The sequence below is a fragment of the Leptodactylus fuscus genome, chromosome 7 (genome assembly GCF_031893055.1).
Source record: "Leptodactylus fuscus isolate aLepFus1 chromosome 7, aLepFus1.hap2, whole genome shotgun sequence".
Classification (NCBI taxonomy): domain Eukaryota; kingdom Metazoa; phylum Chordata; class Amphibia; order Anura; family Leptodactylidae; genus Leptodactylus; species Leptodactylus fuscus.
In genome coordinates this window covers 7,748,387-7,763,857 of record NC_134271.1, presented here as the reverse complement: position 1 = coordinate 7,763,857, position 15,471 = coordinate 7,748,387, and the positions used below count along the sequence as shown (strand labels likewise).

Sequence of the window (15,471 nt, the reverse complement as noted above, 5' to 3'; positions counted from 1 at the left end):
AAGTAGAGCTGAATGTGTGTGTACTGTGCTTAGCACACACATTCAGCTCTACTTCATCGGGCTAATAGAATGCATTGGCCAATCAGCGCTGGCCAATGCATTCTATTAGCGTGAACTGAGTTTGCACAGGGGTTCTAGTGCACCCTCGGCTCTGCTACATCAGATTGCTACATCTGATGTAGCAGTGCCGAGTGTGCATCAGATGTGTAGTTGAGCAAAACTGACTCAGCACTGCTAAGTCTCTGCATTCGCATAGGAATGCATTGGCCAGCCTTCGGCCAATCAGCGCTGGCTCTGCCGGAGGAGGCGGAGTCTAAGGTCGGACCTGAATGGAGACTGGTGTGGAGCGATCTTAGACTCCACCTCCTCCAGCAGAGCCAGCGCTGATTGGTCGAGTTCCGTACTCTGGCCAATCAGCACTGGCCAATGCATTTCTATGGGGAAAAGTTAGCTTGCAAAAATCGCAAACTGACAGGGATTTCCATGAAATAAAGTGACTTTTATGCCCCCAGACATGCTTCCCCTGCTGTCCCAGTGTCATTCCAGGGTGTTGGTATCATTTCCTGGGGTGTCATAGTGGACTTGGTGACCCTCCAGACACGAATTTGGGGTTCCCCCTTAACGAGTATATGTTCCCCATAGACTATAATGGGGTTCGAAACCCATTCGAACACTCGAACAGTGAGCGGCTGTTCGAATCGAATTTCGAACCTCGAACATTTTAGTGTTCGCTCATCTCTAGCCCCCACCAATCCTGAGACCATGGTCTTAGTTTCTCATGCTGATGGAATAGTAGGTCTAGAATGGGTAGGTCCATTTGAGTCCTATGGGGTCACTGGAGATATTTGATTATAGCTCTTGGATGGGAGAACCAGACCCACATTCTCTGTGGTCTCATGACGTTATTCCCTATCCTATCAATAGAAAACTTGATACAACCCCTTTATATGGAATAGGAGTGCTTTATACAACCCAGAAAACCCTTGATGTCTTCTCAACACCCATAGTCTTCAAGGTCTTCATCGATGCACTCAATATGCTTGTGGTTTATGGAACTGTGGATGTGACCTTGAACTGATAACGTTTGGGCAAATAAGCAGAACGGTTGTTTGGCTTGCGGTATATTAAATTACGGAACGTAAAGCACGACAAAAAGTCAAATTCCTACATTTACAATCTATCCATGCATAAATAACTAGTTTGGTCCACTTTGCCATTAAATTTTAAGACTTCTCCGTTGCATAAATTATCACTCCCCTTCACTCATTGTCCTTTAAAATATCCATCTGGCTCCCGAATTCTGGAAATGTAGTGTAATAACATTCACCCTTGTGTTGTATTAGCGCCTTGGAGTGTTTGTGGCTGTGAATAGTAAGCTGTATTTTATGCTAATTGGTGTTTGACTGTCTGCCAAGGTGTGTGGGTATTGCTATATGCCATACATCACTTTAACATTTACAAAGTAGCATTAGGAAACATTTATTCTTCACCTTTTCTTCAAACTTGTGGCAAATTAAAACTTTTTTAGATCCTCGGGTTACGACTAGAGATGAGCGAGTAGGTCCTTGCTAGTCGGGAGTGCTGGCAGCTTGCATTTATGCGGGAGGTGACTTTTTCTCATAGGAATGCATTGGCCAGTGTTGATTGGCCAGTGTACAGCATTCGGCCAATCAACGCTGGTTCTGCCAGCTGGTTCTGAGGTTTGTTTGTGAGGAGGCGGAGTCTAAAATCGGACCACAATGGAGACTGATGTGGTCTGATCTTAGACTCCACCTCCTTACGTTGAAATTCGGTTTACGGAGGGGCCACACAGTGGCTCAGTGGTTAGCACTGCAGCCTTGCAGCGTGGAGTCCTGGTGTTCAAATCCCACCAAGGGCAAAAAAACCATCTGCAAGGAGTTTGCATGTTCTCCCTGTGTTTGCATGGATTTCCATCCTACATTCAAAAAAAAAAAAAAAAAGACATACTGAGAGGGAAAAAATGTACATTGTGAGCTCTGTGTGGGGCTCACAATATACATTAAAAAAAAAAAAAAATCGGTTTACGATGCCGCGTAAGAACGGATCAACGTCGTAAGTTGAGGACTACCTGTATTTAGGAGATGTTTTGGTTTCAGGCATCAGAATGCAATATGTATCTCTTACGGTAAGATTACGAGTCTCTCAAGTGACCACACAATGTGCTATATCTTTTAAAGATGGAACGAAAAAAATACACTCAATGAAAAAAAAAAAATCAATTAGCATCATGTGATCTCAAGGACCGGATTCACCAACACTTTACATAGATCTTTAGCCCCGTGAAACAAAAATTATTTCCGGATACAAACGTTGCCCGTTATCGCGCCATGTACGTGACGCTTCGGAAAGAGACGTCGGAGGACATTAATGATCTCATTGTAAGGAAACATCTGTTAGACAATGATAAGCAATAACATTTTATGTCTCGCAGAAAGTAACAATTTTCTCTCCCGACAAAATAAACTGCGAGACCTTTAATCTCGAAGAAACCGCAATTAATTAAAACATTTCGTAGGTTCCAATTAATATGTACGGCTTATTAATTACATTCAGGGCTATAAAAAAGTCATTTGTTACTATTGTAATAAAGTAGAAGCAATTTCCATTTCTCGGTTTGTAATTTTTTTTGATTTGTTAAAAAAATCTAGAAAATATATCAGCGTGATTATAAAGAAAAATAAAAGCTGAATTTGCTACAATTATTGTATCCGGAGCGACCAAAGTGAAAAATTCTATCCACGGAATTTTCACGTTCCGGTGGTCGTATTGTTAAAGGGGTGTAAGGAATATAAAGGCTCTCATGCCTGGTTTTTGTCATAGTGAAGATCTTGATGAAGAGGATGTTTGACCCCTAGGGCTGGGCCTTGCTACCTTATCCATCCTATCCGCCAGTTATGGTGTGAATTACGTCTTACGGTTATATCCTAGAACTAATGGATTGCTAAACTGTGACAACACTGTATGAAAGGTCCTGGAAGGGTTCTAGAGACGATTCATATTTGGTAATGATCAGACTACACGCTTGATTTGTTTGCTTCCTTGTCGGCAGGGGTGAACCTGCCTGTTCCGCCGCGCGAGGACGATAGAAAGCCCCCCCCCCCCCCCGGGAGGAGGGGGCAGGGCGAAGGGGGTGGGGCGGAGCGAAGGGGGCGTGGTGGAGCGGCATTAGCAAGCAGAGAGCAGGCAAGGAGAGGACCTGCTCTCTGCCTGAGCGTGAGGGGAGGCCGCTCGATGGCGCTAAGCCAGTCCAGGGCAGCTTGTCCTGGACTAGCTTAGGAGGAAAAATGCCGCCCTCCCCGGGGCCCTGGCATAGCGCCGCTTGAAGCGGTCGCTTCAGGTCGCCTCATGGGAGGTGCGGCGCTGCTAGTCGGCCACTCCATAGATCTGCATAGGGGCCATGTTCACAAAATAGTAATATAGATAGTAATAGGGTTGAGCGATCGGGATCTGAAAAGAGAAAATTTCACGATCGCAATCAGAATTCCAATCCCAATCTTTTCCGGCGGGATCGAGGTCAGAGGTTATCTCAAGATCGGCTCAACCCTATTCATGTATATATCATAAATACAGTTGAGCAATAGGGATCGAGAAAGATCGGATCCCGATTGCCGATCGAGTAAATTTCACGATCACAATCGGAATTCCGATCCTGATCTTTTCCGGCGGGATTGAAGTCGGAGGTTATCTCAAGATCGGCTCAACCCTATCCATGTATATATCATGAATAGGGTTGAGCGATCGGGATTGGGAAAGATCAGAACCTGATGGGCGATCTAGAAAATTTTACAATCCTGATAGTGATAATCAAAAAGATTTTTCTCAGAGTCTACTTTACTGGGTTGGTTTGGTGAAGTTTGGTGTATTTATGAAATGGAAGATTCTACACGTGTTTGGCCAATTGTAGAACTTCCTCCGGAGCAATAGAACATGTTTCATGTTGAATAAGAAAAAATCGTCAATTTTATTTTGAATGTCAGGTCACATAGGATCAAAATTTGTCTGCAAACACGAGGCTCCTAACATCTCCTGGCTTGAAGAGGACGATACTAGACTTTAATTGCTTTAGTCTTGTAAGAAATAAAGCAGCAATTAGCTTCTCCGAGGACTGTCTGCTTAGCCAAGGTCACGGGAAGACGGAGAAGGACATCGGTAGCACTTATAGGATGCAGTGCAGGGTGCAGAGTATCCTTGTAATCACTGCCCTACACAAGGAGAAGCCCAAATAGTCACAGGGTCATAGACATGATTGAAACATTGTAGCGATGTGTAAGACCGACAGAGAGTCAAGATCCGAAACCGGAACAAGTAGATACCAACATGGAAGATTCTAGGCTAAAGATATTGATCACCTTCATAACGTTTGGAAACCATTGGCCGACAATCTCTACCCATAGGCAGGCAAAAACATTACTCACCTGATATATCGTCGGCCTCCTCGTGCCGTACATGCAGGTACCATTGCTGATGCCATAGACCGGTTGCAGGGGTCTTGTTGGTGACATCACTGGGGAACACGGGTGCAGCTGGCGATTTAACAGGAGTGTCATTTATTTTATTTTTTGCATTATATTTTTGTATTATTACATATCCTTCTATTATTCTTCAAATCCTTCACCACCACACCTTTAAGACCTATATCCATGTGTATCTCCTTAGAGTCTCGGAGTCTTACAGGTTGCAATGCTCCTCTGGGTAAAAGGTATGCAAATTAGCTCTCTTTCCAAAAACCGAGAGCCGTGCCTCTAGCGCCACCTGTGGCCAGATCCCAATGATAGCATGTCTAGAAGTAAACAACTTTAGTAAGTAACTTTTCAGCCTCAGCTGACCCTCCTATAAAATGATGCACTCTCTTAGCTCGGCGATGTCTTATCATTTTTCTAGCGTATTATCACCTACACCGTGAGGTCAGCCTGGAACGTCTCCTGATCTCCAACTTCAAACTTCCCTCCGGTGCCCGACTTTTTTTTCTGCACTATCTTGCAAAGCTTTGTTGATTACTGTTAATGGAGCCTGTCAAAAGCAAGGCGAGAGGTAGCGGTGCACTTCTTATTAAATTGTCGCCCCAGGCAAGGTCCTCACCTTTCCACACATTCGGTATAACTCATAACGCAGTGCTATACAGTACACGATGATGGGGAAAATGTCTCATGTTCTCAGTGCCAGCATTTTTTTTTTTTTATTACTACCGAAGCAGATAACTTTTGGATAGAACATTTTTGCTGATAGGAAAGTAGTCGGTGGTAGCAAAAAAGATTTGTGTTAGTTACTTGGAATGAATCAGGGTCTTGCTGAGGTTTCTTAGGTCAATGAGATGACTTGATTTTGAGGGTTCACCCAAGAATCCAGGGACTCATCCTACTGACAACTTCCAATTGTGCTGCCCACTACTGGGCATTGTAGACATTGTCTCCGAGCCCTATCATCCTATAAGATCTTGGCCCTATTGGAGAAACCCATAGTTGCCAACTCTCCTGAAACATTCAGGAAGATCTTGATATAAGAGGTGACCACCTGAACTCTCAGAAGATCTACCAAATCTCCAGGGTCTAGAAGAATGCCCCAAAAATCCATGGGACTCTCTGTCACTGTCTATGTGACGTGGGCATGTAATGTGCTGGTTCACAAAAAGGGGTGAGTCCAGCACATTGGGTGTAGCATATACCCCCAAGAATGAGAATGGGGCTTTGCCACATCCATCATCCCATTCTCCCAGATGACTACCAGCACGTGTCGGCAAGCATGGAAAACCCTTTGGTGGGTCAATCCAACCCTGAAGTGACTTGACTGTTCTAGTGGCCACATCTAGGATGTCATGCCTTGTCCACTTTTTTCCCTTGAAAACAGTCCATTAGAAAAAAAATGAAAGGAGAACCAACCCAATGAAAAAAGTGACGAGTGCTCAAATGCAATTTTTAGGGTATCTTCAAAGAATGTATTTTGAAAACTGGACCATGCATGGATAGCATTCCTTCAATGTGCATGTTCTAGCCAATAAAACTGGCGAGAGTGGCCGGGGTAAAACCCAAGCTCCAAGTTCAACTTCTTTAAAATAAACGAAAACCTCAAACTTTAGCCAAAAACCTTCAACAGTCTGTAGGGCTACCAAGAAGTCCTCTCGTATCTCTAAAGAACTAGGACTTGATGAGTTGATACTTTGTATCTAAAACTGAATGTCGATTGATCTTGCCAATGTTGATAAACCTGGCCAACCAGATTTGTTTCCAAAAAATTGCTCCCTATTATAAATTGATGTTTCAAAAACTGCTGTAGAAGTATCTGACAGCGATTCTCTTCTCTTACAGGGGGATGAAGTGTTAACAGTCATCAAAGCCAAAGCGCAGTGGCCGGCCTGGCAACCCTTGAATGTGTAAGTGTGAAAAGACAGATGTTTCTCCTGAACTCTAAGCTCTTCCTAATTTCAATCCTGACAAGTGTTATACCTGCTGCTTCCCAGAGGTAAGGTGATAAACTGAGTAACACGGAGGCAGCTCGCGCTGACAAATCTACTGCTAACATTCACACCAGGTTTTTTAGTCCTGGAAATGTCGAAAATTGCCCTATCTATATTGTAGTTTGGATGATGAACTGCTCTGTCTCGATGGGGCGAAGAATAAACCCTATCTGTCACTTGTAAGTGTATATATATATATATATATATATCTATCACATATTAGGGACCTTACTAAAATAACAATTTTGGTGAATCTTTTGTCGTAACTTTCTGTTCCTCTATTTGTGAGTGAATTATCAACTGAGCGTTCCATTGGAAGGTGTCAAAACGTGCAAAGGCGTAACTAGAGGAGGTCTAGGAACCTAAGGGGGCCATAAGGTGTCTCTTTCAACATGACGAAACCGGTACTATAAATGATACATTGTAATTGCCTAGTACAGATTTTGCATTGAGGCCGATGAGCTTCAAGTTACCATCCATGTAACACTTGTCAATTGAGTCATAAATTCCTAGTCCTGTAAGAGACAATCTCCAAAGATAGGAGTTCAATTCCAATTTCAGCAGAACTATGTCCAATCCACATAAGTGAAAATCTGGTCAAACCTAATTGTAGGTGGGCCCATAGTACAGATGACCTTGGGGGGTGGAGGCATTCAGGCAAGTTGCATTTTACTATGGCTATCCACTTGAAAAATCTGGTCAAACCCAATTTAGGTGTAAGGGGAAGAAATAATTGGGCAATCCACAGACCTTGTAACATCTCCACCAACTCTAGCTCTTTGCATCCTCTAATAGTCGCCCGTTCCACTGATTCTGGAATCTTTCTCTACTCCTACCATTATAGACAGATCCGTGCTCTTAGTGTAAGGACCATTTCTGCTGTCAGGTGGGTGGTCCCAGGATATCTGCTCCACCCACCTGACCGTACCGAGCCTAATTTACATATTGTGCACCGAGTGGTGGGGCTAGAGAGAAAAAAACAACAGCGCCAGAATTAATGGAGCCTATTGAAGGATGCAAAGAGTTGGAGTTGATGGAGGTGGTGAAAAGTCCTCTATAATTTGGGAGGGAATTACAAGCAGCTCCGGCAGTTGTGGACGTTACAATATCAGATTCCACCTACAAATTTAAGACCTGTGCAAAACTACTTGGCCTCATGGTTTTATATTCTCACAAACTTCCTTCCGACTTCAAGTCTTCTGATATATATATATATATATATATATATATATATATATATATGTAATGATTCCATTGTCCATGTTCTATATTGTTGATATATAGCATTACCAAGGAAGATAAATGACCGATGTTTATTATCTAGGACTCGAGCACAAAACTTTGGAACAATATGGTCCAAGGTTCTTGGTTTTTCCCATATCCCTCACCCCTCTGACATTTGGAAACACTACATTGCTCATCACCTTTAAGTCACCCACCATAATGATTCCCAACCCAGTTGCAACAAAGTATCTGACATTTAATTTCCTTTCGACCATCCTCTTGGTCGCCAGGGCTCCGATGTAACATTCTCTACGTCTCCGGGTATTCCTTTACAAAATATCCTCAGGAGATCCGTCTCTCGCTTCCCGTTCCTGCAATCTTCGCCCATGTCTGTGGTCTTCTTGGCCGTCTTCCTAATCTCCTCGTTAGGATGTGGTCTCCTAAGGAAACTTTTATTCCATTCTTCAAAGTTCCGCAGTCGAGCGGCGCTCCAGAATTCTCCCTTTGATTTCTGACCTCTCGACGGAATGTGTTGAACGGAAACCAAGGAAAACTCGCCCATTCTGGATTTCTTTATTTGCCTTCGAAATGGAAAGTTGAAGGAAACGAAAAGCTCATTCGTTTTCTCGGCTTTTTTTTTTTTGCATTTTCCAAAAAACACATTATTAATAAGTGCAAAGGTCGTTCATTTGGGTTAAAAACATTTCACTCATACGATTCATTAAGATGCCAAAATGACCTCGCTGCAAACCGCACTGCCCGGCTCTTCAATTAATGTTTTTCTATCCGCAGAACCGATTGATAAAAGTGTTAATCATGAAAGGACAAATTAGATTGCAAATTGTTGTTTTGCTCAATTAATTAGGCCGCGACTATTCATCTCCCGGCTTGAAGGGGAGCGACGACGAAGCGTAGAAGGGATTTACAGATCTCCCTTTCTATAGATCAAAACATGCGAAGGAGAAAGAAACGCTCAAAAACAAAAAGATGTAATGCCACGGGTGTTGTTGGCAGATAGAGTCTGATCTAGGCATTGGCGGTGCCGCGGGTGGCGCTCGGAGATTGGAGAGGAAAGACTTTCTTCCGGCGTCAACCTTTCTTTATCGGCTCAGTGGTGATTCGCAGAATATTGAGATTTAATTAAATGCGTGTGAAATGTGAGGATGGGAACGCAGCGGGAGGGGAGCCATATTGGGTTGCAAAAAGTTGTCTGTAGTTTAAGAACAAATTAGAATTTCAGGCTCATAAAATGGGGAATGAGAAAGTTTTATGGGGGGTGGGGGGGGGGTGGATGTCTTTGTAGAGGTAAAATACATTCATTATAGGCTAGTTCACATGGCCTGAACGCAACTCAGCTCTGGCCCATTCTAGTCAATTGGATACAATACCAAACACAACGACTTTACATATGTCTGGTGATCTGCTGATAAGTATTGAAGAGGCTGCACTAACACTAACCTGATGTATATATTATATATCCAACAGATATACTGTACTTATATATGTCCTCAGAGTACTCCTTTAAATGTCATCTTGACAGGGTCTTTTGGCACCATGACAGTGGGCTTGTCTTTATGATATGTTACATTTAAAGGGAGTTTTTTTTTTTTTTTTACCAAAACCCAGCATATCACCACAGCCCTGCAGATAGATAGGTTACTGTCACCAGACCCAGCATATCACCCCAGCCCTGCAGATAGATAGGTTACTGTCACCAGAACCAGCACATCACCCCAGCCCTGCAGATAGATAGGTTACTGTCACCAGAACCAGCATATCACCCCAGCCCTGCAGATAGATAGGTTACTGTCACCAGAACCAGCATATCACCCCAGCCCTGCAGATAGATAGGTTACTGTCACCAGAACCAGCACATCACCCCAGCCCTGCAGATAGATAGGTTACTGTCACCAGAACCAGCACATCACCCCAGCCCTGCAGATAGATAGGTTACTGTCACCAGAACCAGCATATCACCCCAGCCCTGCAGATAGATAGGTTGCTGTCACCAGAACCAGCATATCACCCCAGCCCTGCAGATAGATAGGTTACTGTCACCAGCACCAGCATATCACCCCAGCCCTGCAGATAGATAGGTTACTGTCACCAGCACCAGCATATCACCCCAGCCCTGCAGATAGATAGGTTACTGTCACCAGAACCAGCATATCACCCCAGCCCTGCAGATAGATAGGTTACTGTCACCAGAACCAGCATATCACCCCAGCCCTGCAGATAGATAGGTTACTGTCACCAGAACCAGCATATCACCCCAGCCCTGCAGATAGATAGGTTACTGTCACCAGACCCAGCATATCACCCCAGCCCTGCAGATAGATAGGTTACTGTCACCAGACCCAGCATATCACCCCAGTCCTGCAGATAGATAGGTTACTGTCACCAGAACCAGCATATCACCCCAGCCCTGCAGATAGATAGGTTAGTGTCACCAGAACCAGCATATCACCCCAGCCCTGCAGATAGATAGGTTACTGTCACCAGATCCAGCATATCACCCCAGTCCTGCAGATAGATAGGTTACTGTCACCAGAACCAGCATATCACCCAGTCCTGCAGATAGATAGGTTACTGTCACCAGAGCCAGCATATCACCCCAGCCCTGCAGATAGATAGGTTACTGTCACCAGAGCCAGCATATCACCCCAGCCCTGCAGATAGATAGGTTACTGTCACCAGAACCAGCATATCACCCAGTCCTGCAGATAGATAGGTTACTGTCACCAGAGCCAGCATATCACCCCAGCCCTGCAGATAGATAGGTTACTGTCACCAGAACCAGCATATCACCCCAGCCCTGCAGATAGATAGGTTACTGTCACCAGAACCAGCATATCACCCCAGCCCTGCAGATAGATAGGTTACTGTCACCAGAACCAGCATATCACCCCAGCCCTGCAGATAGATAGGTTACTGTCACCAGACCCAGCATATCACCCCAGCCCTGCAGATAGATAGGTTAGTGTCACCAGAACCAGCATATCACCCCAGCCCTGCAGATAGATAGGTTACTGTCACCAGATCCAGCATATCACCCCAGTCCTGCAGATAGATAGGTTACTGTCACCAGAACCAGCATATCACCCAGTCCTGCAGATAGATAGGTTACTGTCACCAGAGCCAGCATATCACCCCAGCCCTGCAGATAGATAGGTTACTGTCACCAGAGCCAGCATATCACCCCAGCCCTGCAGATAGATAGGTTACTGTCACCAGAGCCAGCATATCACCCCAGCCCTGCAGATAGATAGGTTACTGTCACCAGAACCAGCATATCACCCCAACCCTGCAGATAGATAGGTTACTGTCACCAGAACCAGCATATCACCCCAGCCCTGCAGATAGATAGGTTACTGTCACCAGATCCAGCATATCACCCCAGCCCTGCAGATAGACAGGTTACTGTCACCAGAACCAGCATATCACCCAGTCCTGCAGATAGATAGGTTACTGTCACCAGAACCAGCATATCACCCAGTCCTGCAGATAGATAGGTTACTGTCACCAGATCCAGCATATCACCCCAGCCCTGCAGATAGATAGGTTACTGTCACCAGACCCAGCATATCACCCCAGCCCTGCAGGTAGATAGGTTAGGGTGTGCAAACTATCTCTTTGGATACCTTGGGTCTTGCGACACTAACCTATCTATCTGCAGGGCTGGGGTGATATGCTGGTTCTGGCGACTCCCTTTAAATTCAGTGCAATAATGTCATTTGAACACATTTCCATGTAAATGCAACGAAAGGAGTAATAACATTGGTAATTATCATAGAAAAAATAAAATTCATTTACATTGGCATCCAAGCAAATCCCTGTCCAGTATTCAGTGTCGGCTGCCAATGGTCACTGGCAGCTGTGCTGACAATCGGATTGTGTCGGCCTCTGCATCACTATGTTATGGCCGTCAGCTTCTTCATTAATTTTCTATTATTTTTAGGTTTATTTTTGTTTCCGTTACCCTTTTACTCTGCATTTTAGCTTTATGGGACTTTTTTTTTTTTTTTTTGCATTATTTGTATTTCTCCAACAGCTTAAAGGTTTCCCTGTTTTTTGGGATGTTTTTTTTTTTTTTTTTAAAGGAGCGTTTTATAAAATTAAAGGTAGACATTTTTATTTGTTTCCATGGCAACAGATCTGCGTTCCAAGGCTTCTGCCGTTGCCCTTATCAGGTAACAGACAGCTGAGATTTATCCAGAGCTGAAACTGTCTTTTGATGTTGTCGAAAATTGAAGATTTTTACCCCCTGGATCAGCAGAAAAAAAAAAAGTCAAGAGAGAGAAGAGAGGCGCGAGAAATACATAAAGGGAACTTGTCAGCAATTTAACATCTTCATCGTTTTCTTTACTCATTACTTTGCATCTGGAAATCCATAACTGGCAAATGTTACGACGAAGCAACTTACATAAAGCTGTGCAAGTAACATCTCACAACCATAAAGGAGAAGCTTCACTTAGCCCATAAAATTTTTGAAAAACAGCCTACGATAGCGTAAATCGTGTTCTTTCCCGCACGTTAGCCCAATAGGTGACCACGCCAGCCAAACTCTGGCCACAACAGTGACCTCAGTGGTGTCGACAACTTCTAGAATAAGTCACAGGTCCACATGTCTTCACTGGTGGAAGAAGATCGGAGACTGGAGGGAGGTCGTGGTACGGGAATGGCAGGGAAGTTTTCATTTTGCACAATTTTTACAAAAATTTTTTACAAAATTTATTGGCATTGGACAACTCTTTTAAAGGACTAACTTTAAACCATCCATATTTACTAGAATGGAGTCTTGACCATAAGTCTTGACCATAAGTTCATCACACCGTGAGGGATAGGAGAACAGCAGAAGATGTGCCTGATTTAGCAGAAGGTTCCTAATTCGGACTCTAGCTCCACCAAGCCTTGCGCCTGCCCTGAAATCTATGTCAGCTCATACCAGGTTGACATTTCAGTGCCTCAAGAAAAGATAGGTCTGGGTGCCCTCTTTATAAAATTTAAGGATACGATCCCTCTTTGCTGGAACCTCACCTTTTGCAGATCAAAAATTACAAACTAAGTAGCCTATTGTGCTAAATGCAATGCCCCATGCTGCAACCCGCCATGTTTGATGACCAACCAAGAGATGAGAGTCTATAAATTCCAAATTACTTAAAGGGGCTTGTCACGGGATGGTTAGAGTCTATACTATAGGCAATGTGTAATATATATTTCATGTGGAATGTATTCTCTAAACTGTTGTATACATCAATGTGTAGTTGGCTGATTCGGGTCTAGTGTGTTAGCACATTGTATGCAAATACCTCTAACTAGTGAGGACAATGGGTGGAGATAATCTGATCGGTGTCTCCAAGAAGATGTTGGATGGTGCATTGTCCATAGTAGACAGGGAGTCTGCTCTCCTTGGTATAGGTGAGGGGGGAAGGATCTGTGACTCAGCCCTTCCCACCCACAGATATAGGTGTAACAGTCTTAGTATATAGTTGTAGCTGCAGTTAGTATGTGTTAGCCGGCCTGTGCACAGCTCTGCAGAGAGCCAGGATTTAGTTACAGGACTAAGGAACCAAAGTTATCATTGGATTGTGACTTCTGTGGACTTATTGTTATTACGGTTGATGTGACCGCCGCCGGCTACTAACTTTGTGGATTACAATAAATTGCTGTTGTCTCCTGACCTCTTGCGTCCGTGTTGATTCAAAAGACCATCCGGAGGAAGATGTATACCTCAGCTCCGTGACAGGGCTGTGCCAAGTTGGGTGTTCCACCATTGGTGCCATTACGCATCCCTTATATCTCCATCTCAACGGAGCACTTGTCAACCTGGTGCACTGAAGCTCCCGTCATCTGCTCGGGACTGATAGCCAAAGCGATGGATGGAACAGCAGTGCAGTTGGGTAATGGCTGTTCCATTAAGATGGGGGTAACAAGAGATTCCAGTCCCTTGATCGGTGGAAGTCGGAGACGATCGGACCTTAACCAGAGGTTTATGTTAACTGGCCTTGCAGGGGTTAAAAGGCCAGTGCCCTATTTATACAAACGTAATAGATGGAGTTTCCCTTTTAATTTGTAACAAGTTACATCTAAATAGAACGTGATATCGAGAAGATGCACTCATTATCTCTCGGCTAGACAGAGGAAAATAACGATAACGAGATAACATCATAAAATTTGTAAAAAATTTTAATGAGACCCAAACCATTTACTGCTGTTAATGTTTTGCCCAAAATTCATGATTTTAATTGGGCACTTCAAGGAAAGCCTCCAGTGCATTTACTCCTGTAATATACTCCCCGTCTTTCAGAGAGATCAAGTGTCTGACAGATGGAGCAGCACTTATAACAAAGATGAATATGTTCTAATTAATTCTGATGAAGCCACAGCCATGTTTCCATCGCTGCGAGAAGAACATATGCTGATGACTCCGACTAATGATATAATCCTGACAACTGCTCCCTTACGTGTTACTTATACCGTAACAAGACATCTTGTGACCGGTACAGCTCATGTCTCTCGCATGTCCGTGTCCTCTTCACTCTTCTACAAGAGGATTGCCTCTGATCTCGCATCTCCAAGCAGCCCCTACTGGTCAGTGTCTGTAGAGAGTATGGCCTGCTGTTTGATCCTAAAGGGGTTGTCCAGGATTTGGGCGGCCAGGGTGGGTGTAAAAAGCAAAAGCTCACTTATCCTTGGCACTCCGTTGTCTTGTCCCTTTCACTTCTGTGATGGACCTCACGGTGCCAGAAGAGGAGACGTTCGCGTGACCACTCATGGGTCTTAGCTGTTACCGGTAAAGTGATGTCACTGGTCCCTTTCCAGTGATCCTCAATGTCTTCCTATTACTTAAAGAGAATCTGCTTCACTTGCCACGCCTGACCTGAGCTAAAGTTCCTAGTTCTCTCACTTTTGGCAAAGGTGCAGGCTACTGCTTGACTTACCATGCATGACCCCAGCTTGTGTTCCTTACATTGTTCCTGGTCTGCTGAGCGAGAACAGTAACCCGTTGATGACCCAGCTTGTTCCTGACCTCCACATCTGTCCTGCCAGACCTGCCCTTGGGAAGTAGTCACGCTCTATGGTTGCCTGAGACCTTGGTGCACTCTAGGAGTTAGTGACCTAGAGGTCTCCCTACAGCGAAGTCTAGATTCCTGTATGGAGATGAAAGGATGAAGACCCCTTAGACAACACCCTTAGGATTGGCCCTAAAATCACTGATGATCCCAAGTTTTATTGGCAGCCAACGTCTCTCCAAAAAAACCCTAAAAAATGGAAGGTAGTGGTGTCCCCTTTAACTCCGATGACTGATTCTATTACTTTGCCTTGTAATGTGCGACAAAGCCCAAAGGATACGAACGGATTGAAACAAACCTTTGAAAATGAAGACCTATTTAGGAATAAATAGTTTATAACCAAGTGGGACACGTCGGCCGCTCAGACCTTAGCATGCATTTTTAATATGTTACCTCTGGGCAAGGTTTATGGTCTCGGTGGCTAACAAGTCAGTAGGAAGATTAGAGACGGGATTAATTGCCCGGGCACAGTAGAATTTTGTATGTTTTGTAAAAGTAATTATTTGTCAGGAGTGACTCTCGTCTTTATTGGCTCCAGATATTCTCATCACAGAGGCAGAGTACAATTTTATTGATCTGCTGCTGCAAATGATGAGCCGCGGCCCCCCCGCCTACTGTAATGGCTGCACGAATTCACCGCATGGCCAGACCTTCCCGTGCGAGTAGATTCCAGGGGGAGAGGCCGAGGCATTTGTTCATTTG

At 44.2% G+C, this 15,471-nt stretch overlaps 1 protein-coding gene across 1 annotated transcript in view; it reads left to right on the top strand.

The window, feature by feature from the left end:
• SPON1 (spondin 1) overlaps window positions 1-15,471 on the top strand; it is a 169,023-nt gene that overhangs the window by 129,219 nt on the left and 24,333 nt on the right. The window contains exon 7 of the mRNA XM_075280902.1: window positions 6,324-6,388. Within this exon, the coding sequence (XP_075137003.1) occupies window positions 6,324-6,388 (65 nt within the window). The remainder of the gene's footprint in view (window positions 1-6,323; window positions 6,389-15,471) is intronic.